Source organism: Drosophila grimshawi, unplaced genomic scaffold, assembly GCF_018153295.1.
Source record: "Drosophila grimshawi isolate 15287-2541.00 unplaced genomic scaffold, ASM1815329v1 contig_1377, whole genome shotgun sequence".
Classification (NCBI taxonomy): Eukaryota; Metazoa; Arthropoda; class Insecta; order Diptera; family Drosophilidae; genus Drosophila; species Drosophila grimshawi.
In genome coordinates, this window is record NW_025062900.1 from 24,586,335 (window position 1) to 24,610,122 (window position 23,788).

A 23,788-nucleotide genomic window follows, 5' to 3' on the forward strand; every position below is an offset into this window, starting at 1 on the left:
TGTCTTGAAAATAATTAATGGATTCGCATTTTTTACTCTTTCAAAATGAACGAATCAAAGCAAAACCAACCACAATTTTTGTTATTTTTTTTTGTGTATGTTGTTTTATTTGTGTACATGTACAATTTTCTTCTTTTTTTTTTGTTAAATTATAAATGTTTAATTAAAATATTAAATTATTAAAATGTTGCATTTAAAAGGAAGCATTATGTGTGTGGTGTTTAAAAATGAATAAACTTGACTCATCTAATAATAGTTTTTTTTTATTCTTTATTTTTTTGTTTTTTATTTTTTTGTAAAATTTAAAGCAGATATGTTGTTGCTTGTGGCGCTTGGGGCTTGCTTCTTCTATATATTGTTGCTGTTTTCAACATAAGCACAGTAATTGTTATATTTAATTGTGAGTTGTGCCAAGTTTTATTTATTATTGTTGTTAACTTTAATAGTGTGTGTGAATTTGTTGTTGTGTGTGTGTGTAGGGGGGGAGGTTATAACTTCTTGATTTAGTTTTGTTTTTTTTTTTCGTTTTTGTTTGTTGTTTTGTTGTTGTCATATATCATAATCGTAATCATAAAGATAGCGCGTGCGCTGATTCACACACACATTTCGTAGATGTAACTAAAAACTAATCCACTTTCGTTCTCTGTCTCATTTATCATCAATCTTAATCATTTTTAGTAGTTCAACTAACATTAAATATAATAATAATATATATATATATATATATATTTATCTTCTTCTTCTTCTCTTACATGCATTCTCAACTCTCGTTAGTTCTCGACTTAGCCTACGCGTCACCCTCTGCTTCTTCCTTCGCTCGTTAGTTAGTTAACTGTTCTAATACGCCTTGCCCCATATATAGCAGGTTATTTTCATTTTCTTCTTCTTCATCTTCGCTTTCTCATTTATTTGTGGTGGATAAGCAACCAACAACTTGTCTGACTTAAATATTAACGGGACTTGAAGGTAGAGGGGGCGGCGGCGATTTTTTTTATATTAACTGGGCGCTGCTATTAGCATAATATGTATGTTTGTATGTATGTATGTATGTATGTATATGTGTAGTTTCTATGTATGTATGTTTGTATGTTTTAGCTTTTTTTTAAGCTTTTTCATTTACATACTTTGCCTTACAAAATGCACAAAATAATACAATAATTTTTCCAATGACTTTCCAAAGTTTTGCTGCAGTTTTCTTTCTATATACAAAGTATATGTAATTTATGTTAGTTAATATGTATGTGTATACATAAATATATATACTTATGATAATTGTTGTATGTGGTATATGAGGATGCCTTGTAAGTTTTATATATATGAATGTCTCTCTCACTTCCTATGCATAGATAGCTTAATAAGAAAAATATAATAATAATAATATAAGAAATACAGGAGCCCGAAAACGGATAAAAATCAAATTGATTACGAAACTGATCCAACTTGTTGGAACCCAATATTGATGAAGTACCCTCTCTGATTGTTGACTTGGCCGATAGCACAGCTAACAGCCACGCCCATCGCTGACGTTGCGCGTACATTTCATAAATGTAACAGGGACGTGAAAAATATACACACACACATATATATATATATGTATATATACAAATATAATATTATATAGACGCTAAGCGTCTAAAAAAGATCGGTTAGAGAACAATTGGAAGGGAAATAAAATGATGAGATGTTTTCTTCTTTTTCTTGTATTGCACGTTGCGCAAGTTGTCGCCAGAGACTGGGAGGAGGATGCTGATAGACGGGATGAGATGAGACGAGATGAGATGAGAGGGGGCGGGGGAGGATACAGATTGGGGTTCAAGGCGTACCCAGCGCGCTGTTTGTTTTTGTTAAAAACTATATAAATGAATACGCTTTATATTGTTGTTATATAACTAACTAGCTGCTTGTTGTGGTTGTTGTTGATGATGTTGATGTTGTTGTTCTTGTTTCTCAGTTTCGATTGGCCGCCGGATTTTGTGTGCTTCTTCACCACTGTGTTGTGGTCGTTGTTGTGGCCGCCGCCGCCGTCGCTGGGTAGCCATGCAGCAGGGGCTACTGTTAGTAAACCACCGGATGCTGTTCCACATTTGTGGGCAGATGTTGCAGCTGCATGGCGGCACGTGCCAGCGCAGTCGGATCACTTATCAATGCGATTGGCACCTGTGGCGGCGGCTGTTGTTGCTGCTGCTGTTGCTGCTGTGGCGGTGCCTGCGGATGCGACTGTTGCTGCTGTTGGTGATGTTGCTGCTGCTGCTGCTGCTGTTGCTGCTGCTGCTGCTGCTGATGCTGCTGATGATGATGGGCCGCCTGCTGTATGGACAATTGGAGCAACTGTTGCTGCTGCAGCTGCTGTTGCTGCTGCTGATGCGCAGCGACGGCAGCCTGCTGCTGCTGCTGTTGTTGTTGCTGTTGTGCGGCCACCTGTTGCTGATGCTGTTGATGCGCTGCTGCCGCCGCCGCCTGCTGCTGGGCTGCCGCCGCAGCGGCCGCCTGTTGCTGTGCAGCGGCTGCTGCTGCCGCCTGCTGTTGGGCAGCAACTGCTGCCGCCGCCTGCTGCTGCTTCTGTGACTGCTGTGCATTGTGCGAGATGAGCGAGCTAGTGACCAGCGGCACCAGGCCGGGCGCTAACTGGACGGCCCCGCCGCCCGCCGCTGCGGCGCCCGCTGTTATCTGCTGGATGGTGTGCATCGTCGTCGTCGCCGAGTGATGGGGAACTGTAATGTGCCGGGCAGGTGGGAGGAGGGGAGAAGAGTCGGTTAGTTTGGTTATTGAACGAGCGTAGTTGTGGGAGACACGTCGCGTGTCTCGTGACTTCTTATTAATTGTATGAATTGTGTCCGACTCACTTATGATCGGTTTCACTTCCTGCTTGACTTGGGTCAGCACACCAGCCGGTATTTGCGGATGCGGATGCACGGGTGGTGGCGGCATCATAGCATCCGGGTGATTCATCTTCATGTGGCGCTTCAAATTGCCGCGCTCGACGAACGCCTTGCTGCACAGTGTGCACGCGTGCGGTTTCTCTCCCGAATGGGAGCGCATGTGCGAGACCAAGTGACCTGCGAAACGGACAATGGAAGCGACATGAAGATATCTGCCGACAAGGATCTCTATCGAATTTCGACAACAACAAACAACAACAACAAAAAAAACAAATCATTTTGTGGGGCTTGGTGGGGGCAACTCTTCAGACTTGACCTGTGGCGGGCAGTCGAACCAGAACCAAAACCAAATTAAGGCGAGCGAGCGAGCGGGCGGCGGGCGTTTCTTCTCATACTTTTCTTTCAATCTTTTTTTTTTTTTGAGGAAGTATATAGTGGATATAATTGGGGCAGGCAACTCAACCGATCGAACAGAGTGCAGCGAATAGTGGACACAAAAGTCAGTTGAAATATAAATATTAGCTTGGATTTCAATTGAAAATAATATTATTATTAATTATTATGTGTTAGCTTAACTTATTTTCTTTCAAAAATTAACTTTTGAATCCATTTAGCGATTTAGCTTACCTTGCAAAATAATTAATCTTATTTTCTTCACTAAAATTACACTTGCACTTTCAAATATTTGTTATGGTTTACCTTTGGAAGCTAATAGTAATTTTGGACACATACTTACAGTCTTCAGTTATTCATATAGATTAATTTAAATATAACAAAATAATAAAATGTTAGCTAAATTCTTGAAAAACTAGACTTTTTGACTTTTGTTCCAGACTATTCGCTGTACTGTGTGGCTTCTATGGGGATTGGGGGAGGGAAAGGGAGAGGGGGAGTTGGATAGTGGATTGATTGGTTGGTAGCAGATAAGCGGCTGGACTAGGAGGACTACTATGCTGACGCCACGTCTCGCGTGCTGCACTCTGCTGCTGAATTGATTGACTAACTGGCTGACTGAGTGATTGACTCACCTTTGCATATGAAATTCTTGGGGCACTTCTCGCAGGCGAATGGACGCTCGCACTCCTGCCCCTTGGTGTGGCTGCGCTGATGGAACAGCAGATTGCCCTTGAGTGGGAAGGATTTGCCACACGTCTCGCAGGTGAAGGGACGATCGCCGGTGTGGCAGCGCGACATATGATTGATCAGATGCTCCTTGCGTGTGAAGGGCTTGTTGCAGACGTTGCAACAATGGGGATTGTCGCTGGAGTGCTGGCGCATATGATTATTGAGATGCTCCTTGCGCGTAAACGTCTTCTGACAGTACTCGCACTTGTGCGGCGAGTCGCCCGTGTGCAGACGCACATGATTCGTCAGGTGCTCCTTGCGGGTGAACGTCTTCTTACAGTAGGAGCAGCGATGCGGCGAATCGCCCGTATGCTGTCGCACATGATTGGTGAGGTGCTCCTTGCGCGTAAACGTCTTGGTGCAATATGTGCACTTGTGCGGCGATTCGCCTGTATGTTGCCGTACATGATTAACCATGTGATCTTTGCGTGTGAACGCTTTCGTGCAGAACGTGCACTTGAACGGTGTCTCACCCGTGTGCTGGCGTATATGATTCACCAGATGCTCCTTGCGCGTGAACGTCTTCATGCAGTAGGAGCAGCGATGCGGCGACTCTCCCGTGTGCTGGCGCACATGATTTAACAAATGCTCCTTGCGCGTAAACGTCTTGGAGCAGAAGTCGCACCGATGCGGCGTCTCACCTGCTTGCGTGGTAAAATGTAAGAATCGTACAAATAACATTACAGATTAGTAATCATTCATTCAAATCAATACACTATGTATATATTTAAATATTATTGGGTCCTTTATTGAAGTCGAGTCTTGTCGTTCTCAATTGGGATGGGCGTTTAATCAATTTATCTCAAAAATTAGGCAAGAATCAAGTTATTAATTCCTATAGTCTCTTTTGTTATTTAAAATACCCGATAAAGGTCTATATATATTTGCTAAATTTAAACTAAATGCGTCTTAATGATCTTGAATGCTCTGCGTATTCTGATTGATAGCACACACAATTAAATGCAAATGTAAATTAAGAATTCAGAGTATTCATAAGCAATATTTATAAACTCTGACTATATCAGATATTTTTAATTCATTTTTATAAATAAGTTCCAATAGTCAATGAATAAATCCTATCGAATTTTGGATTGATTAAAAGCTGTTATCTTGTTTTCGTATTTTTATCACGCCCATCCCTTGCCCCTCTCCCCCATCAAGAGTTCGTTATCACTGCTCGTGCACCAATCGCGCATGTGTGTGTGGTTGTTGTGCGACTGACTGACTGTGTGTGTGTGTGGCAAATTGATTCCCTCCTCTCCAGTGCGACTGATATATTTGGACTTGGTTTGTGTGTGATTATTGTGGTGGTTTTTGTTTTGGTTTGATTCTGTTTTGTCTCTTTACCTGTATGCCAGAGTATGTGATTGGTGAAGTGCTCCTTGCGACTAAAGCTCTTGCCGCAGATTTCGCAACGGAACGGCGTCTCGTTGGTGTGGGAGCGCATATGGTTGGCTAGGTGCTCCTTGCGCGTGTATTTCTTGCCGCAGACATCGCACTGATGCGGTGTTTGACCTGTATTTTATTTTTTTTTGTGGTACACAGAGAGAACAGAGAACAGAAAGTATAGGGTAGGGAGTTTTTTTTTCTGATTAGCGCAAGCATTTTAAACACTTTTTTGCGATCGTTTCTCGTATTCTTTTCACTACATAATAATTGTTGCAAAATTTCAAATAATCCCGCCAAAATAATAAAAAAAAAAAAGAATAAATATATGTGAATAACGAAATCAAAATAATAAATGGCATTTAAGAAAAATTTTATATAATTGGAAAAACAAATCAAATAATGGAAACCCCCGGCACCGCTATGTGTGTGTGAAACTGGCCGTGGCTTGCGTTGGGTTCGAACGAAGCGAACGGAGGCTCGGCTTTGTGGGTGGCGCATGGGCGGTGGGCGTGGTTTTTCGTGTTTCTATTTTGTTTTTTTGTGAATCATATGAAGCGCATGTGTATGTGTATGAGAATATGAGGTGTGTGTATGTGTGTGTGCGTGAGTGCCTAGAGCTGGAAATGTAGTGCTAAAATCGCAGTGTGTGCGAATGCTACTGAATACCCCTAATTATATTTTCCAGTTCGAGCGCTATGCTGATATATGCTGATGTGTGCGTGTGAACGTAAAGTTCGCCAAATTGAAGGAAATTCGGGTTCGACGCCAAAAACTAAGCCTAGCTTAAATGCATGTGTGTGTGTGTGTGTGTGTGTTGGAGAGTCAATTGCGGTTCTTTTCAGCCCACTTCTGCATGTGCACAGATGATGTCCGCTCTCCACGAAACTCACTCAACCTGTCTCAGGTGTGCAGCGTGTGTTTGTGTGTGTGTGTGAGTGGGTAGTGGGTGTTTCAACGTATGTCGCACAGTTAACGCCGTAGGCACAGGCACAGGACGCGTTGGCAATCGACAAGCAGCAACAACGAACGCTTCCCTATACATATATATATTGTATATATATACATACATATAAATATATATATATATATATAAATTCATCTTATTCTTTTCTTTTTGCACCCTGTACAGCAGAGAGGGAGATCGTTGACAAATCGGGGGAAGAAGGTAGAGGGTACACAGGCAAAACTACTACACGCAAAAGAATAGGCGAATAGGCAGAAATCGTAATGAAGACGACGATCAAAACAAAACGGGGGAGCGCAGGTTGAGAGGATTACAATTGTAGTTGTAGTTGTAGTTATTGTGGAGTGGAGTGGAGAGTTTTGGATTGATGATGAGTGGTTGTGATTTGTGAGTGTGTGTGTGTGTGATGTTGGCTTAGGGGGGGAGTGTTATGAGCGGTATGAGCGAGTATTGAGCGAGAGTTGAAAATGTACGGAGGAACTGAACAGCAATCGACAGCATTCATATAATATAAATATAAATTTCAAGCTATTCAAAACTAGTTTATCGATAGCATAAATAATTTCTATAGAAAATATCGATGTTTCATTTGTAAAGTATTAATTTGGACTGCAAAACAGTTAAAATAATCGACTTTAAAGTCGATAATCACTGAACAACTTTTCAAAGTATCAAAAATTGTATTTCGAAAAAAAAAACATCATTGAAAATTAGAAAAACTAACATAATCGAATAGATTTGCTTTGATTTAGTCATCACTAAATAACACTTAATATGGTTTATAAACATTTAAAGTGTTCTATCGAACTGATCGATATCAAATGGTGTTTACTATCGACAGTTATGCAGCTCTAAAATGTACATTTCAGAAGCATTAGGAGTAATATAGTAGGGATCGATTTGTGAGTGTGGTGTGGTGAGGTGGTTGGTGAGTACAAAATGCAGGGAAAACTGGAAGGCTACATATAAGAAGGCCTATATATATATATAGGAAGCATAGGCAATGTAGAGACAGTTGTTGGATAGGAGCAGGAAGCAGACGAGAGGAAGTACGCAGGATCAGTTGCGGTTATTTGATTGATTGATTGATTGATCAATTGATATTGATATTGATTTTGGTTGGTGTGATGTGATGGCTGTTGATATATTATCTGTAGCTGATTTTGGTTGGTATATCTTTTCTCTCTTTTTTTTTTGTACTCTACAGGAATTTTGGTATCGGTTATCGATTTTCTGTATGATATTGATAATTTCAATTATTTTGTAAATTTTTGCTGTTTTTTTTTTGGTTTGCATTTTTTTGTTTTGAGTTTGGAATTTCAATTTGATATTTTTTTTTTTTTTTGTATATCTGGTTTTTGTGGTCGTGGCGCTCGCCGCTCGCATTGTCCGCCCCCGGTCACCAAATCACACTCACCAGTGTGCCACATGTAGTGGTTAACATAGTGTTCCTTGCGCGTGAAGGACTTCTTACAAATATCGCAACGATGTGGCGTCTCACCCGTGTGTTTGCGCACATGATTGACCATGTGCTCCTTGCGCGTAAACGTCTTGGCGCAGTACTGGCAACGGAACGGCGTTTCGCCCGTATGCGAACGAAAATGATTGTCCAGATGCTCTTTGCGTGCGAAAGTCTTTTGGCAAATGGTGCAGGCGAATGGCTTGTCCGTTGAATGCCGTTTCATATGGCGCTCCAGACTCGTATTATTGGCAAACACATTGAAGCAGACAATGCACGTGAACATGGGACCACCAATGTGGATCTTGCCATGACGGGTCAAATCCTGCGATGTGGTAAAACCCTGACCGCACACCTGACACATGAACGGCTTGCGCTCGCTGTGGTAGCGGCGGTGCACAATCAGCTGATAGCGAAACTGGAACATCTTGCCACAAATGTCGCACACATGCGTACCAGTCGCAATGGGCGTGCCATCCGGCGCCAACGCAACGCTCGACTGACCATCAACGCCATGGATGCCTCCCTCCATTTTCGGCATTAGCAACTCACCCGTCGTTGTCGTTGAGTTGTTGCCCCCATTCCCACCCCCGTTGCTGCCCGAGCTGGTCGTTGTCACCGTGGCGATGCCCTGCTGGCTTCCAGCATTTGTGCTTGTCGCTGGCTGTTGTTGTTGCTGTTGTTGCTGCTGTTGTTGCTGTTGTTGTTGCTGTTGTTGCTGTTGTTGTTGCTGTTGTTGCTGTTGTGCTGATGCCGCTACTGATGCGGCTGCTGCAGCCGCGGCTGCTGCATTGGCCGAGGCCATTACAGCAGCAACGGCTGCATTATTTGTGGACACTGCCGCTGCTGCTGCAGCTGCGCTTGCCGAATGCGTCGTCTGTGGCGGTAGGGGGGGCGGCGGTGGCAGTTGCGGCGGTGGCAACTGGCTGCCATGCACCGCCGCCACATGATTAACCACATCGCCGTGGATTTTGCCAAAGACCTCGTGATACGTGAATAACTGCGAAATATCCTCAATGTTCACTTTATACATTTCAATGCCGTGTGGCGGCTGCTTGCCGCCGTCCTCTTTATGAGATGATTCCGTCGATTTTACACCGGGCAATGACGGCGGTCCGCCCAAGGTGATGGTGGTGCCACCGCCAGTGGTCACCACCGGTGCTGAAACCACCGAAGGTGCCGAACTGGCAGCGCTCACGTGCTGCATTTAGAGTAAACTAAACGGTGCAATCTTGTTGCCGCTTTTTTTCGCCTCTTGTAAAACAAATATATATTATGAATCTTGTTGGTTGAGTTTGTTTGTCTACTGTGTTGCTTCTTGCTTCTTGAATTGCTGTTCTTGTTCTTGTTATTGTTGTTGTAGCTGTTGTCTGTTGCAGTCTACATAGTGTTGTTGTTGCTGCTGCTGTCGACTGCATTCGCTGCTGGCCGTCGTGGCTACAAAAAGTCAAGTGGAATTTATTGTCTCGGATTATTCAAATTGGACACATTTATAACGTTTGTGTATCAAAAATGTGATGGAGCGCTTGGCCAAATTACCATGTAGCTTTATTCTTCTGTTCCTCTCTATTCTTATTGGTCAATTCTTGGAGTTGATCGATTTTACTTCCGACTGCACGCCATATATGTATTCCAGAGGTTTCACCTGCAACAAGTAAACATTGTTGAGATACAAAAATGAAGACTGTAAGCAAAAATTATAAACTTGAAATCTTCTCTCATTAAAGTTAAGTTCTCAAATGATTTCGCCAGCATGTTAAGATTAACAGTGCTAGAAAACAAATAAGAGAAGAGCAGTTAACAGTTAACAGTGTGACAACATTTTGCTAGTTGGGCGCAACGCTTTTTATAGTTGCTGTTGTTTGTTGTTGTAAAAAGCGCACAAATGTAAAACTGGTGCATTGACTGGCGAGCGTTAACCCTTTTCAATGAGACGTGCACAAGTACAGTTGAGCAGCATATACATATATATATAAATATATACACACACACACATGAGTGACTAATTCGCCATGTGGTAAATATGTTCAAAAATTCTGCGGGGCAGTTATTGATTTTATGATGATAAAATGATATAAATGGCCCATCCATCCATCAGGAGCAGTAGAGAAAAGAGAGGTTTTAAGCGTTCTAAGAGCGTTCTACAGTTCTGCACTCACAATGAAATAACTTTGTATAAATTGTAAAACCAAAACTCACACACACTCTTAACACACACACACACACAAACACACATAAAACAAGTATAGATGCAGACATGAGAAAAAGGGAGTGGAGCTGAGCTGAGCTGCTAAGATGGGTGTGAAGTGAGCCGCAGCAGTCGATGCCTCGCCTTAGCAGGATTCAGGATTTAGATATCCAATCAGAGTATGCAAGCATTTGATAGAATGTATATATATATGTGTGTATGTGTGTGCGTGTGTGTTGAGAGCGAGCGCGTGGAGAGAGAGGCGGTAGTAGATTGTCAAAGTGTGAGTGAGAGTGCGAGAGGTGGCAGGTGGCGGCTGATGTAAATATCAAGAAGTACAAATCGATTAAAGACAACGCGTAAGTGTTTGCATGTGTCTCTGTGTGTGTTTGTGTTTGCATATGTGTGTGTGTGTGAAAAACTAGAGCTGCCTGCGGGGGGTTAAATAAGTGCGAAGCATAAAGAGAGAGAAACGAAGCGCGCGCGCACGAGTGGGGGTTGGATGGATGGTTGGATTGGCGGGTAGCGGAGAGAAGAGAATCGTATTAAATTGTTTGCATAGGTCCTGCCAGAGATGTAGTAAGCGCTTAAGCAGCACACTCTACCCTCTCCCCCCCCCAGCTAAAGCTGCGTGCGCTCTTGTATCAGGCTCTCTCTCTCACTCTCCCACTCTCTTCCTGGCTGGCTTTACAACATTTGATTGTTTTCACTGGCCCAGCAAATAATTCAGCAGACGACACACAAACACAAAACAAATACAAATACGTAAGAGAAACAGCAGACGGGGTATGTGGAGAGAAGAAGCTCTTGTAACACACAAAAAGGGCGCCACTTTTTATATGGTGAGGTAGGAAGAATATATGTACACATACATATACATATGTAATACATATACATTTTATTGTGTGTAACTCCAATTTAAGCTGCTGGGGCCCGGGCAAATAAAATGAGCGGAGCGGACAAAATGCTACTAAAGCTATGCACAAAAATAACTAGGAAAAAGCAAAAGAAAACTTTAAGAATATTACTTTTTATACTCAAATATAAGAAATACTATTTTGGAATTGGAGAAATTGGGAAATGCACTTTTCAGTCGCCAAATATTTTTCATTAAATTCTAATTTAATTAGATGTCTTAAATATTTTTCTCTAAACTGAGATTAACGCATTGAAAGCTAAGTTTTCGATTTTACAACTCTTACAAGGAAATTTTACTTTATACAAGTAAACATTTCATTTAATTATGACATTGTTCTTCTGTTGGATAAATTCGGCATTTAAAAAATGTTCAATTGATTAAGCTATGTTAGGTTAGGTTAGACGGCAGTCAACCCGATGGGTTGACACACATAGGCCATATTTGGCCGCTTAGAAGGAACCGTCTGGGATCTGAGAGGGGATTTCTCCTACATTCGTGCTCTGGAAGCATCCTGAAAATTTTGACATTTGCCCAGCCTGTCGCGTTTAATTCAATCTCTTCATCCTCTTTGCAGCTTCTGCGGAAATCATTATACGGCATCTTGAGTCTGTTGACATGAATGCCGACCAACCACATTAAGCTAATAATTGAGAAATAGTAAGGCTCACACTGCAATTGGAATTAAAATGCTGTTAACTGCCTAATCTTCTTCTGCACACCACCAGTATTCAATACTCACCTTTTTATGTAATCTATTGCTGTTGCTTGGCCTTAATAATCATCATCGTATTGCTGCCTCACCAGAAGGAGGAGCAGAGAATTATCATATTAAATGTGTTTAACAGTTAACAGGCTGCTTCATGCACTTGCAATCAGTATTTATTTCGATACGCTCAGGCCACCTGCATAGAGAGAGAAAGGCAGCAACGATAACAACAGCGGTGAGCAACAGTTTGTTTTGTGTTTATGTTTACGCGAAATTATCAAACGGACCGCGGCATGGTACAGTTTTACCCCCCACCACAACCACGGCCCTTTATTACCGATAGCCGCCTACAAGTTCAGGAGTGGAAACAGCCGGAGGGGAGGGAAAAGCAAAGTGAAAATTATTTGCAGTCAATATGCAAAAGCACAAACACCAATGCATATGCACGTGTATGTGTGCTTGAAAACTGCGACGCATTTAAAGGGCAGGGGCGAGTGGGGGTAGCTACAGACAATTTGCATGGTTAACTCGATTGAAATTGAATCCCGTGTTAATATACCAATACGTACATACAAACATAAGCATATGTGTATTTATTGCAAATACATTTTTAATTAGTATTTTGAATTAATTAATTAATTAGTATTTTGAAAATTGCAACTATCTAAAAATCAGTCAAATGCGATAACGTGCTAACAAATAAAATTAATTGTATCTACTACTACAACTAAGAAGTTCCTATATATTTACAAACACACACACATATGTGTTCATGTCAGTTTATGTGCTTTATCTATTGCGGTATGTGCGTGCATTGCCCGTCCGTCTTTTAGATATTGGAGCTCTCTGCCTTGCTTCATTTTTGGCTGTTCCGCCAAAAAAAAGTTGTGCTTGCCCCCTCTCTCTCATTCATCTATCTTACTCTCTCTCTATCTCTGAAATGCTCTGTCACTGGCTTCTCGGCCTGTGGTCGTCTGTCTCTTTACTGTGTGGCCTGCCTGGCCCTTGCCTTTTCTTCCTTGCTTTGTGCACTTTTATGCTTTGCTTTATTTGTTATTTTGCTCTCCACGCTCACACGATATTCGCTGCCCGCTCTCTCGCCCTCATACGCTGTTGCTGCCTTAGACTCTCTCTTTCTCTCACTCTCTGCCATACTTACATTGCCTCTCATTATTCATTGAACGACAATGCTCTCCCCCGTTTCCCCATACACACACACCCCTCTGACGATTTGCACGACGACGACGACGCTACGTACAATTCCAACCGCCTAAAGCGGAAAACCAATAAAAACGAATTGAATCGCAAAGCGTAAGTACAAAATAAAGCGAAAAAGGCTGGCACAGGCAAAACGAGAAAAAATGAAAGCTAAGGCGGGCGCGACGAACGGAACGAACCGAACCGAACCGAAGCGGAGAGCGAGCGAACAACAGTACAGGCGGCGCATACAAGCAAGTTTTGCGCTTTGCCCACATTCTATGCCGAACTCGAGTTATAGTTATAATTATTGCTGCCGTTGTTGCCTCGATTCTCCGCATTTTTTTATTTTTAATTTTGTTTAGTTGTCGCTCAATATTTTTGCGCTGAGCGGAGAGATGCAAGAGAGAGAGAGACATATTTTCGTCAAAGGCAATTAGTGTGCATTTCATAATTGTTTAATAAAATACCAACTAATAAAATAAACGATATTCGAACAGAAAAAGACTGTAAGAGAATCTGCCATAATATAGATTAAAATGCATTTCATTGTATTTTCTTATAGGAAATCTGAGTTTAATGTAACATATGGTAGCCAACTAAATTTGAGGAATGTAATTTCTGAGAGGGGCAGCTATACACAAAATGTCATATTTGCCATACATGGATATAAGCACACACACACACACACACACACACACCCAATCAAACAATTTCTCACTTGCATTTGCATTTATTAATACGAAAAATTCATTTTTTCGAAAATGCAACCCTGCGCCGCCTTGCAAACAAGAAAATGACACGATGATGACGTTAATGGGAACTCGGTATGTGTGTATATTTATTACGTACACACACAGATACAATACTTGAGCACACAGCAGCTCACGTATCTTATACATACGCACACACACACACACTTGAATATATCGCTCACTCTCGAACTCACACATATACAGACACAATTGTCGACCGCAAAGTCATTTGATAATATTGTATTAGAATTTCACAAATGTACACTGTTTTTCCAATTAGATTATTTCGACTCGCTTGCAAGCGCACTTTTCACTATGTTGCCTCCCACCCCATCCCCCGCCATTTGCTTGTGGGCAATTTTGGCACAAACATTCGCAAAAAATGTTCTTATGACGCCATTATATGTATGTATGTATAAAAATTACTTGATTGTAGTGGTGGCAGTAGTGCGTGCGTATGTGTGAGTGTGGAAAAAACTTTAGCAGCGCAGCAACAGTAGTAGTAGAAAAAATCAAATCGCCGCGCGGGTGAGAGGCGGTGGTGTACGGTGTACAGAGCAAAGCAAACTGAAAATTGAATGAGACGCGGAGGCAGCAGAAGCAGCAGCAGCAACGCGATGTAAAGTTCTTCGTGAGGCGCTTTCGTTTCGTGCCCTGCACGAATACACAGTGAGCACATACATTTGACATACTACTTACTACTACGTGCATCTTTCATGAAAACGGAACAGTACCAATATGTATTCATCAGCTCGCCTTATTTTGTTGGCTACCCCAACACGTTTAAAATATTGAATCCCTTAATAGCTTATATTGATTAATAAATATGTACAATATACAAATATTGAAAAAATTATGTCAATAATTATTATATAATATGAAAAAAATAAAATAATTAAAAATGCAAGTATTTTCATCGAACTAAGCAACTCTTTAGGCAGCAGTACAGTTGGTAGAATCAGACGCTTAAGAACGCTATAATTATTTATTAAAAAAAATATGTTAAGTAAAATTATAAAAGTTGCATAAATTGTTTTTTTTTTTTTTGTGGTAATTAAAGAATATTTATTTTATTAATTATTGCTCCATATTCTAAATTGTTTGAAACTGCCCCTGCTGTGTTTCGTGTTTTCGTGCAGAGCTCTTGTTTCGTGTTCGATGTTCCTGTTTCTCGTGGGAGAGGCAGAAAAGACGCAAGGCATAACAAAGAGAGAGAGAGAGTTAGATAGAGAGCAAGTGCGAGAGAGGTGCAGAAACTGTGAGTCGAATCTGTGTGTGTGTGTTTGTGTGTGCGAGCGCTGGTGAGCGATTGCGTTGTTCTTATTGACTGGCGTTGACTGACTGCGCGCTGCTTTTCGGGGCTTGTGCTTTGGCATAAAAAGGCGGTAAAATTATTCAGCTTAAAAAAAATATGGCAGCATCGAAGTTGTACAACTGTTCCTTAAGAATAGCACAATTGATGCCCAATTCGGATTAAGTGTGTGTGTATGTGTATGTGCATGCACACACACACACTCACACATGCACATTGTACTTACAGCGGTCAGACCAGAAATCCAAGTTCTTTTGACTGGCCCACCACTCCTCTTTTTTTTTCAACGCTTGTGTATGTTGCAGTAGCAGCAGGCGTCCCGCACCGCGACACATACAAATTCTTGATGCTGGCTGTAGGCTGACACCGAATGCGTTAAAATTCCATACCGCACGCACTTTGGCTTTTTTTTTGGTTTAGTTCACAATTTTCAATCGCGTCCACGCATAGTATTTTTAACACAATTGTATTTACTTTTAAATGCACTTTTTTGTGCACAAGAAATGAGGAGCGAGGAGATCGGAACTAGGGTTGATATAATAAAGCAGCATATCGATATTTCAGAATGCGTGCCTGATACTTCTTGTACGATATTTAGTGTTATCGATACACAATAAGTAACATTTTAAAAATTGTCATAGTCCTAAAATTATTGTTTTTATAATTACGATTTGTTAAATTTAGAATGTATCATATTAAAATAAAATAATAATTACAATATTAGTCAAAATATACGGTTTTTGAAAGTGAATTGTTTTAATACATCCAACACCGACCGGAAAATAGCTATTTTGGCACCACTGATGGCCAGGATGCTGAAAAATATCGATGTCATAATTCAAAAATGCGATAAGCCACATATATCGATAAGACAATAATATCGTATAAATATAAAATTAGAAAACGGCCCATTCATTCATCTGTTTATGTTTGGTTTCATTTGTTTACAAAACAAATGAATGAATGGAATGAGTAATTCGGATTGACTAAGGTCAATTCAAAACCTAGAAACCCTCAATGTTTTCCTGTTTGGGCGTGCACCAATTATTGATCTTATTATAGATATTATTTTAAGATATTGGATTTTTAATAACTCCAATCTTCAAAGCTGGAAATTATTGAATTTTCTAAGGACTTTGGTAAATATGAAATTATATCAGAGTCAAAAAGTATAATAACCGAGTCATTTAGTTTGTGATTTGCTTTATTTCGCGTTATCGTAAAATAAATTACAAAATAAAATACATTTGCATATAATTCGTATCCTTATATGACTAAATATTAATTTACTCACGAATCTTGGGTTAATATTGCGCTGTGTTTTAATGCTAATATGAAGCAAAACAAATCTAATTTGGCGCAGGCCGCGCCCCCATAATTGTGCTGCGCCCTCAAGCATTGTCGATAAGAAAGCTATCTTTCCACATATGATATCTAAGATGAAACTATCAAAAATCACATAAATGTAATTGGGACACAAACAAAGATTAAATTCGTAACTAATTTTCAGAAATATTTGTTTTTTCTTGTTTCTTAATGGGCGCAGTTGTTAAAATACATATTGGATTTAGTCACTTTTGGAATCCATTGAGATTAATTTGCATTGTTTGTCGACCAAATCAAAATCTAAAAATTACAATGTTCAATATTCAAGCTTTTTATACAGAGCATTTTCTATGACTTAAATTTCGTTTTCCTTTCATTTCTCTTTCTTTTACTTTTTAAATAGATTTCTTTTCTTTTCTTTTTTTTTTTTGGCAATTGGTTACGCGCTGTTGAAGTTGTAGTTGCATGTGTGTATATTAAAAACATCCAAATCCTTGACGGCAATCGGTAGTGTCGCTTCCAAGAATATACAATTATGCAAGCTATGTATATTATTGTGTATATATATAAAAAGTGGTCCTTCATTCGAGACTTGTGTGTGTGTCTGAGTGTGTGTCTGTTAAAAACATTCGTATTTTTGTTGTGTCTGTCTTCGTTCAGATTCGGTTTAATTGGCTAAAAAAACTTTCTTGCAAAGTTTATTAACGAAATTAAATGTAATTGAATTGTACAAAAGTGAATTTTGGTTTTTGTTTTTTGTAAGCTATGCGAGAAGTGTCTACAAATGTTGATTGCGTCGAAATGTAGTACAAATTAAATAATTAAATAAATTTAGATCGAGTTAAAGGCGATCATTTTAGTTTTTTTTTTGTTTCTGTTTTGTGGTAAGGACAGTGTGGAACCGCTACGGCGTCTACAGAATAGAATACAGTTGTTTTCATCTTGTTTTTAGTTTTTAATAAGCTAATATAAATCACGATAATATGGCCACGCTGCGCCGCGGACCGCCCTGACTGATGTTGTCCATCGAGGACCATTTCTTGATGCCATTCTTGAGCGCCTCGGCTGTCACCTTGTCCTGCATGACACGCGACATGGCCTCCAGTTTCTGAGCACGCTCCTTGGACAGCGGCTCTGTCGGAAAATTGAGCTCGTTCGCCTCAGCAAGCGTCCGTAAATCAAAATAATATTTGGCATAAACGGAGGAGGGCACATTGATGTTGAACTGCAGCAGCTCCAAAAATTGTCGCTCCAGCTCATTCATATCCTCGACCGTAATATCCTTGAGTATCTGGCAGTAGTCAACGTTCCACACTGCCTGATCATCCCACACCTTTGAGGCAAGCAGTATGGCACCTGCAAATTACAAGAATTTCTATAAATACTGTGTATAAATCGAAGCAAAATATTTTTATATAAACATAGATTTCCATGGATCACATATCAAATAGAAATACAACATACCCAACACCATGCGCTTCCAGTTGCATGGTCCCACATCGAGCTCGGCATAGGTGAGCAAGCGTTCCAGATAGACGAGCGTGATGATCGCACACTCGGCCGTCAGCTGGGCGGCATTGAAGAGAGTGCGGACAAACTTGTAGATCTGGCGATGCTCCGGATTCTGTGTGTCATAGTTCTCGGGCACATGGTCGTGCGTCAGCGGATGCAGCTTCTCATCGAAGATGTCCAGACGTCGATACGACTGACGATTCTTAATGTGATAGTAAATAGCGAGTGAAACGCATTTGACCGTATTCTTTAGATTCGGCTGCGACACGGTGCTGTCGTCCAAATAGATTGTCGAGCAGGAGGAGCTCTTTTTTAGGCCACCACCGGTGCCGATGCCGCCGCCACCGCCACCCGAGCTATTCGCACCTGGAGTGTTGGCACCGCCTCCGCTGTTCTGTTGTGCGATTTGATGCTGGGAACGTTTGCGGGACATGCCACCGTTCTCCACTTTGGATCGCTCCAGAAACATTGTAGCTGCTGTGGGATCCACCGATGGATCCTCCTCACCCTCGAGCGCCTCACGCTCTGAGATGTGCTGCAGATTCTGTTGATTCTCAAAGTTATCGTTGCTGCCACTGCCGCCCTGCTGCTGATGATGATGTTGGTGCTGATGATGCTGATGATGCACGGACATTGCAACCCCGCCGGAACCATGATGGCCATCCAACTGATGCTGCGATGTATGCGGCACTGTATGCCGCTCCTCGAACACTGGCGGTATATCCTTCGATTTGCGATCCGACTGTGGACTCGAGTAAGCACAGCACGAGTTCTTGTTGCCCATGTTGCCCGCCGACGACGATGATCTTGATGGATTACAATCGAAAATAAATGCAACTGCTTAGCGCCTGACTAGTTGGGGATCTTCCTTCCTTCCTCTCTCTCTCTTTCTGTCACTATCTTTAGCTCTCTTGTGTAGCGAGTGTCTTTTTAAATGCTGGCCAATTGTTGCGTTTGCCGCATTCGATCTGGACAGGATTGTGGGGTGCTCACGCTTTTGGCTCGCTGCGATTTTTGGCACTGGATCGTTTTGGTTGACTACTCGAGCCGTTTTCTATGTGCATGGCGCTGGCGTATCTTTCAACAACAACCTGCTGCAAATGCTGCTGCTGCCTGAAGAAAAAGCAACAAAAAAAAAAAAAAACGTGAACATAACATGATAACTGATATGTATTTGTTTTTACAATTAAAGTCGTGCGAGATAAGCAAATTAATTAATAAGCGACAAATGGATGAATTTTCAATTTGCACAAATTTTATAAAAGACTTTTCAACTGCATTTCTCTGGCAGATTAACTCAGAAGAAGAAGAATACCAAGGCAGCTGATTGGAATTTGGATTATTATATCAGATCTGCAATACGTCTATAGCATATAGGTATTTATACCTTCACATTTTACAGTTACGTTTCATATTTATCTAAAATAAAAGAGCCATTGATAAAGAGCCAACGATAAGATTCCACTGGGGGGTTGGGGTTTATTTACATGGCGAAGCTGCTACGATTATTGTGCAAAATTAATTAAGTCCAAGCACGACAAACATATGGGGAGGATATGGCGGGGGGCTGGAGAGGGGAGGGGGTTGCCGGCGCCAAGGCGTGCCAAGGTGGTTTTGTGAACGTGTTGTGCTTAATTTGGTTAGAGACAACTTTGCCACACAACAACAACAAAAAAAGCGAATAAAATGAAAATACAAAATATTTTCAAATGGGGCGGGGCTCGTTTTATGGTCAAACGACGTTTTGACGGCGATAGCCCTAGTTTTAGATTAGTGTGTCACTTTGTCACTTGACCGAAACGTTTTGGCCATTTTGCACACATTAATCATGGCCTTTTTTACAAATAACAAATAAGCAGCAACAACAACACCAACAATCTGCAACTTGCCGCTGCTGCTGCCTGCATGGCAACGCCATGAGCAAAAAACTTCACTCACACACACAAAACACATACGCACACACACAAGCCCAGACAACTGTGTTGCTTTGCTAATTGAAATTGCTTTCATTTATTTGCGATTGTGACAGCATCGTTATACATTTTTCATTCAATGCAACGCGGCCGTATAATATTTGTTGTGACGTTTTTATACAAACACTGGGCGAGAAAATTGCTTTTTGTTGTGCAGCTACTTACAAAAAACTAACAGTCAGCACGCAACGTGTACACAATACCAATCACATGTTACGTTCACAGCTGAACAGCTGTTCGTAAGCTGTCCATTCCAGCTCTGTTATGCATGCTGGTAACAGACTGTTATTCTTATCGAGTCGAACTGTCAGAAATATCGATAATTTTCAATTTAGATCACAATCCGCAATCGAAGCATTTAAAAAAAGTTTAACGTTGTAGGTTTAATAATATCTTTATTAGTATATTAAAAGTCATATGGTGTTATTATAATTTCTTGAAGGTATTTCGTAATAAGCACACATTTCTTGCTACACTTTAAACCAGCCAATAAGTACGCATAGTTTATTTTGTTTTTGATTTCAACCTATTAGGAAAATGAAAACTTGACTTCTTTGATAAACTTCATTGTAGGCGCTTTTGCGAAAAACCTTTAAGTTCATAATTAATTGCTATATAAACAATGCATTGTTTAGTTGTAAATGAAAGAAAATTATTTACAGTTTATAGTCCAGTATGTTTGCTTAAAGAGTGTTTAAGTGTTGTGCTGGTTAAAAATAGGTTGTTATTTTCAATATTTGCGCGATGTTCTGTGCACATTGTTGTTTTCCTCAAAACTCACACATTTTGTTTGTTTAGTTGGGTCTGCCTTAATTTGCTTGGTTAAGTATTACATATGTTTTATAGTAGTTTATTCTTTAAATGTAATGATTGCTTTCAACTCATATATTTATACATATATTGTTATTATTATTATTATTATTACTGACTTGCACTTGTGATGAAACTTTAAGCGGAAAATATCAGTAAAGATCTGTCGAAACTGGGTTGGCAAAGTTAATAAGACATAACGATGGTAAATTGCAATCTTATCGTTTTCTTAAAAAAACGTAGGACAAGAAATGTTCAATTATGTTGTTTCTGAGCCAGTTTCTTGCTGTGAAGATGCGTGCACAAGTATACATATGTATGTATTTATGTATTATTATTATATAGTCAGGAGCTCTTTTGTATTATAGTCATTTAATATATGTACGCATATATGTATATGTATGTTAAATATTTATTGTTGCTACAACTCTACAATTCGCTAATAACGTTAAGACATATGCTTGAATGTATTGTTTTTTGCTATGTGTTAGTAGTAACAGAGATTACATACATATAATATATATATAACAATTTAGTCAATTAATAGGATTTTTCATGTGCTCCACCACTAATAGCCAAACAACTGAATGCAATGTGCACAATGTGATCAGTGCCCTAAATCCTACGCATTTTGTATTTTTCAACAGCGTTCACCAAATTTTTCAGTTTCAATTTTGTACAGACATATACAGATACGGACTATAGCCGACTATAGCTGTGCGTTACCTAATCGCTTTGAGCGTTCAAACACACGCACACACATATTCTTAACCATTATATATACATAATATGTATTTGTGATCAATATCAATAACATTATTATTATTATTAATATTTATGCATATGCATATGCATATGTGTTTGTGTCTTTGTATTTATTGTTTATGGTATGTATGGTAAATATGGTATATATTTATGCTATGCGATTATATTTGCTGTAGCTACACATAATAAGTATGAGATTAAGTTACTATTTATATTTGTATGGTTTAATATGGCTTATACGGCATATGGCTAGCACACACATGCACACATACACAACACATACACATACATGTATATACATATACACATACATATAGATACATGTATTTATATATATATGCATGTGTGCACTACATGCACTGTTACCAACTATAGTAGTTAATTACGAGTATTTACTACCTTAATAAAGCTATGATCCCAATTTCAGCTGATAATTTGGTACCTTACTGCTAAGCACATTTACCACTGCTCTTTGCCGCGCCCGCCCCGATCCTTGACTCTGTTGCCCAAGACACGAACACGATCGACACCGGGAAATACCCTTCATATCATATCGCCATCTCGCTCGTCGCCTTCGAACCCAATCTGTCTCTCTGCCAACTGTCGCTGTGTGGTAAGAGCAGTGGTAAATCTTAAAAGAATGGTCCCGCTATCAGACATTTTGAAAAACGTTTAAAACATTTTAGTTTGAATTCTTCTTCGAATACGAGAAAAACACGCACAAGAACTCAACGAAAAGAATCGTCTAACATATAAATTGTTATAGATATTGTTTTTTGTTTTGTTTTTGTTTTGTTTTTGGTTTTCGTTTTTTGTAAACAGTAGCCTTGTTCACGTATAAAAATAAATATGCTTATGGTTAAACAACACTTATTGGATGTAGTGCGCCATTAGGATTATGAGTTTAGGTCGTATGTGTATGCATTATTATATAAATATTCTTAACATTCAAATACATACGATAAGAGGTATGCATCGATTAGGTAGCCATGTGCATATGTAGAGTGGAAAAATTCAAGTAAATAGAGATTTCTTTTCTTGTTTTTTTTTTTTGAAAAGTCTGTTAGAGGTCCTTTAGATATTTACAGTAATTGTATAACTAGTTGTTGTCTCAGGTATGGGGTTTCTTCTCTTCCTTGCTAGTTAGGTACTTAACATCTAGACAGCCCAAGGTGTCCTCGCTTGCAATCCAGCAATTGAGCAATTTAGTGTAGGAAATAACCATAGATAAATATTTATATATGTGAAATAACAAAACAAGTTGAAGCATTACAAAAAGAATATGATTTAATTAAAGATGTTGCATACAGAAAATTTATAAAAACATAATCGTACAATAAATTCCAAATTGGTTTAAAAATGAACTTAAGAAAATATATATAGAAATACATAAAGGGTAAGTAGAGAGTTTGCTTTGAAGCAGTTAAAGTAAATATTTCAACTCTATAAACTAAGCTAAGTAAATGCTTATCAATTATTGTTGCTGACATAAAGCGAAACAATTTCATACAAATGCCAACTATTTACAGAGTTTTTCGTTTGTTTTTTCTATATGATACCGGAAAGTAAAAATGCTCTCGAATTGTGCTCTGCGCAAATATTTTCGAATCGTTTTTGCTTTTGTTTTTGTCAGTTTTCAGTTTTGCTTAGCATTATTAACAAACTAGTTGCAACAACAGATTATACTATATATCAAATAGTACATTCAATAATATTCATATTTTTGCGTGGATAATCCTATATATGCTTTTTGATTGATCAGCTACTAACATGAAAATATAGCGCTTAAGAAGCTGCGCAATTAGCCGATTTGTTTTTTGTTATTCTTACCATTACATTTTGTTTATCAACATATTATGTTTTTTATACAGTTTTCAAATTAGATATTTACGTGTACATGTACATGCCCCTACATCCCTACATAGTTCTTGTTCTTGTTCTTGCTGTTCTTGTTCTAATTATAATCTGTGCAGAGATTGTACTTATCTATATATGTATATCTTTTGTATCTGTACTTTGTATTAGAGACTACTTAGTTAAACGCTTGTCAATGCCACATTTAGTTTTAGGCAGAGTTTTAGGCCTCTGTTGCCGTTTCCTTTTGCTCGCCTGATTCGGTTTCGGCGGCGGGCTTTTTATCGTCGGCTTCGGGCTCGGCAGCAGCTTCAGCGGCGGCGAGCAGCGCTCGTGCCTCGGCATCTGTGTGGAGAAACATATAAGGGATTAATCTAGTCGTGCTTAACCGTTACGTCAAAAGCATCGATGCATTTATTAATCGATGCCTTTGCGTGCGAATTATTATCGATGCATCGGTTTCTGTTTTGTCATTGCCAACAACATCCGATTAATAAAATTTCTTTAATATGAAAACATGCGAAAGGAAGAATAAATGCTACAATTATTTTGTGTTTAATTAATCTGAAAAGTTCAAACAGTATGCCTTTATTTCGTTGACCTTTTACTCAAATTAGTAGTCGATTTAAACTTAAAATTGATTTGCCGCTTGCTG

At 39.6% G+C, this 23,788-nt stretch overlaps 3 protein-coding genes across 11 annotated transcripts in view; all 3 read right to left on the bottom strand.

The window, feature by feature from the left end:
* Positions 1 to 1,062: 1,062 nt before the first annotated feature.
* LOC6566612 (zinc finger protein 182) lies at positions 1,063 to 15,353 on the bottom strand. Of its 6 annotated transcripts, none has more exons than XM_032739583.1 (8): positions 15,120 to 15,353; positions 11,663 to 11,825; positions 9,356 to 9,461; positions 7,775 to 9,253; positions 5,352 to 5,519; positions 3,908 to 4,648; positions 2,844 to 3,056; positions 1,064 to 2,711 (listed from the first exon to the last, which is right to left on the bottom strand). In XM_032739583.1, exons 4-8 carry the CDS (start codon positions 9,021 to 9,023, stop codon positions 2,056 to 2,058), a joined length of 3,027 nt encoding a protein of 1,008 aa, XP_032595474.1. In that variant the 5' UTR covers positions 9,024 to 9,253; positions 9,356 to 9,461; positions 11,663 to 11,825; positions 15,120 to 15,353; the 3' UTR covers positions 1,064 to 2,055. The 6 variants fall into 6 exon arrangements, with proteins under 6 accessions (XP_032595476.1, XP_032595474.1, XP_032595471.1 ...); XM_032739580.1 differs by lacking the exon at positions 15,120 to 15,353 and adding an exon at positions 14,008 to 14,130; XM_032739585.2 differs by lacking the exons at positions 11,663 to 11,825; positions 15,120 to 15,353 and adding an exon at positions 14,008 to 14,145 and having other exon boundaries at positions 1,063 to 2,711; positions 7,859 to 9,253.
* Positions 15,354 to 17,055: 1,702 nt separating this feature from the next.
* On the bottom strand, positions 17,056 to 18,844 carry LOC6566613 (cyclin-Y-like protein 1). The gene is made up of 2 exons (XM_001993398.2): positions 17,684 to 18,844; positions 17,056 to 17,575 (listed from the first exon to the last, which is right to left on the bottom strand). The coding sequence occupies exons 1-2, from the start codon at positions 18,513 to 18,515 to the stop codon at positions 17,193 to 17,195; spliced, it is 1,215 nt and encodes a 404-aa protein (XP_001993434.1). The 5' UTR covers positions 18,516 to 18,844; the 3' UTR covers positions 17,056 to 17,192.
* A 2,778-nt stretch (positions 18,845 to 21,622) lies between these two features.
* Positions 21,623 to 23,788, bottom strand: part of LOC6566658 (calcium/calmodulin-dependent 3',5'-cyclic nucleotide phosphodiesterase 1) — a 50,086-nt gene continuing 47,920 nt past the window's right edge. For all 4 annotated transcript variants that reach the window (XM_001993401.3, XM_032739272.2, XM_032739274.2 and 1 more), the window contains one exon: positions 21,623 to 23,478. In XM_001993401.3, the coding sequence (XP_001993437.2) occupies positions 23,357 to 23,478 (122 nt within the window). In that variant the 3' untranslated portion in view covers positions 21,623 to 23,356. The remainder of the gene's footprint in view (positions 23,479 to 23,788) is intronic.

Bases quoted from the DNA above. Each gene is read 5' to 3' on its own strand.
- LOC6566612 (XM_032739581.1), bottom strand. From the start codon at position 9,023: ATGCAGCACGTGAGCGCTGCCAGTTCGGCACCTTCGGTGGTTTCAGCA. The intron at 4,649-5,351 runs GTAAAGAGACAA...TTACCACGCAAG, and splicing joins TCACATACTCTGGCATACAG to CAGGTGAGACGCCGCATCGG. The intron at 2,712-2,843 runs GTGAGTCGGACA...GGCACATTACAG, and splicing joins GGAAGTGAAACCGATCATAA to TTCCCCATCACTCGGCGACG.
- LOC6566613 (XM_001993398.2), bottom strand. From the start codon at position 18,515: ATGGGCAACAAGAACTCGTGCTGTGCTTACTCGAGTCCACAGTCGGAT. The intron at 17,576-17,683 runs GTATGTTGTATT...TGTAATTTGCAG, and splicing joins CTGGAAGCGCATGGTGTTGG to GTGCCATACTGCTTGCCTCA.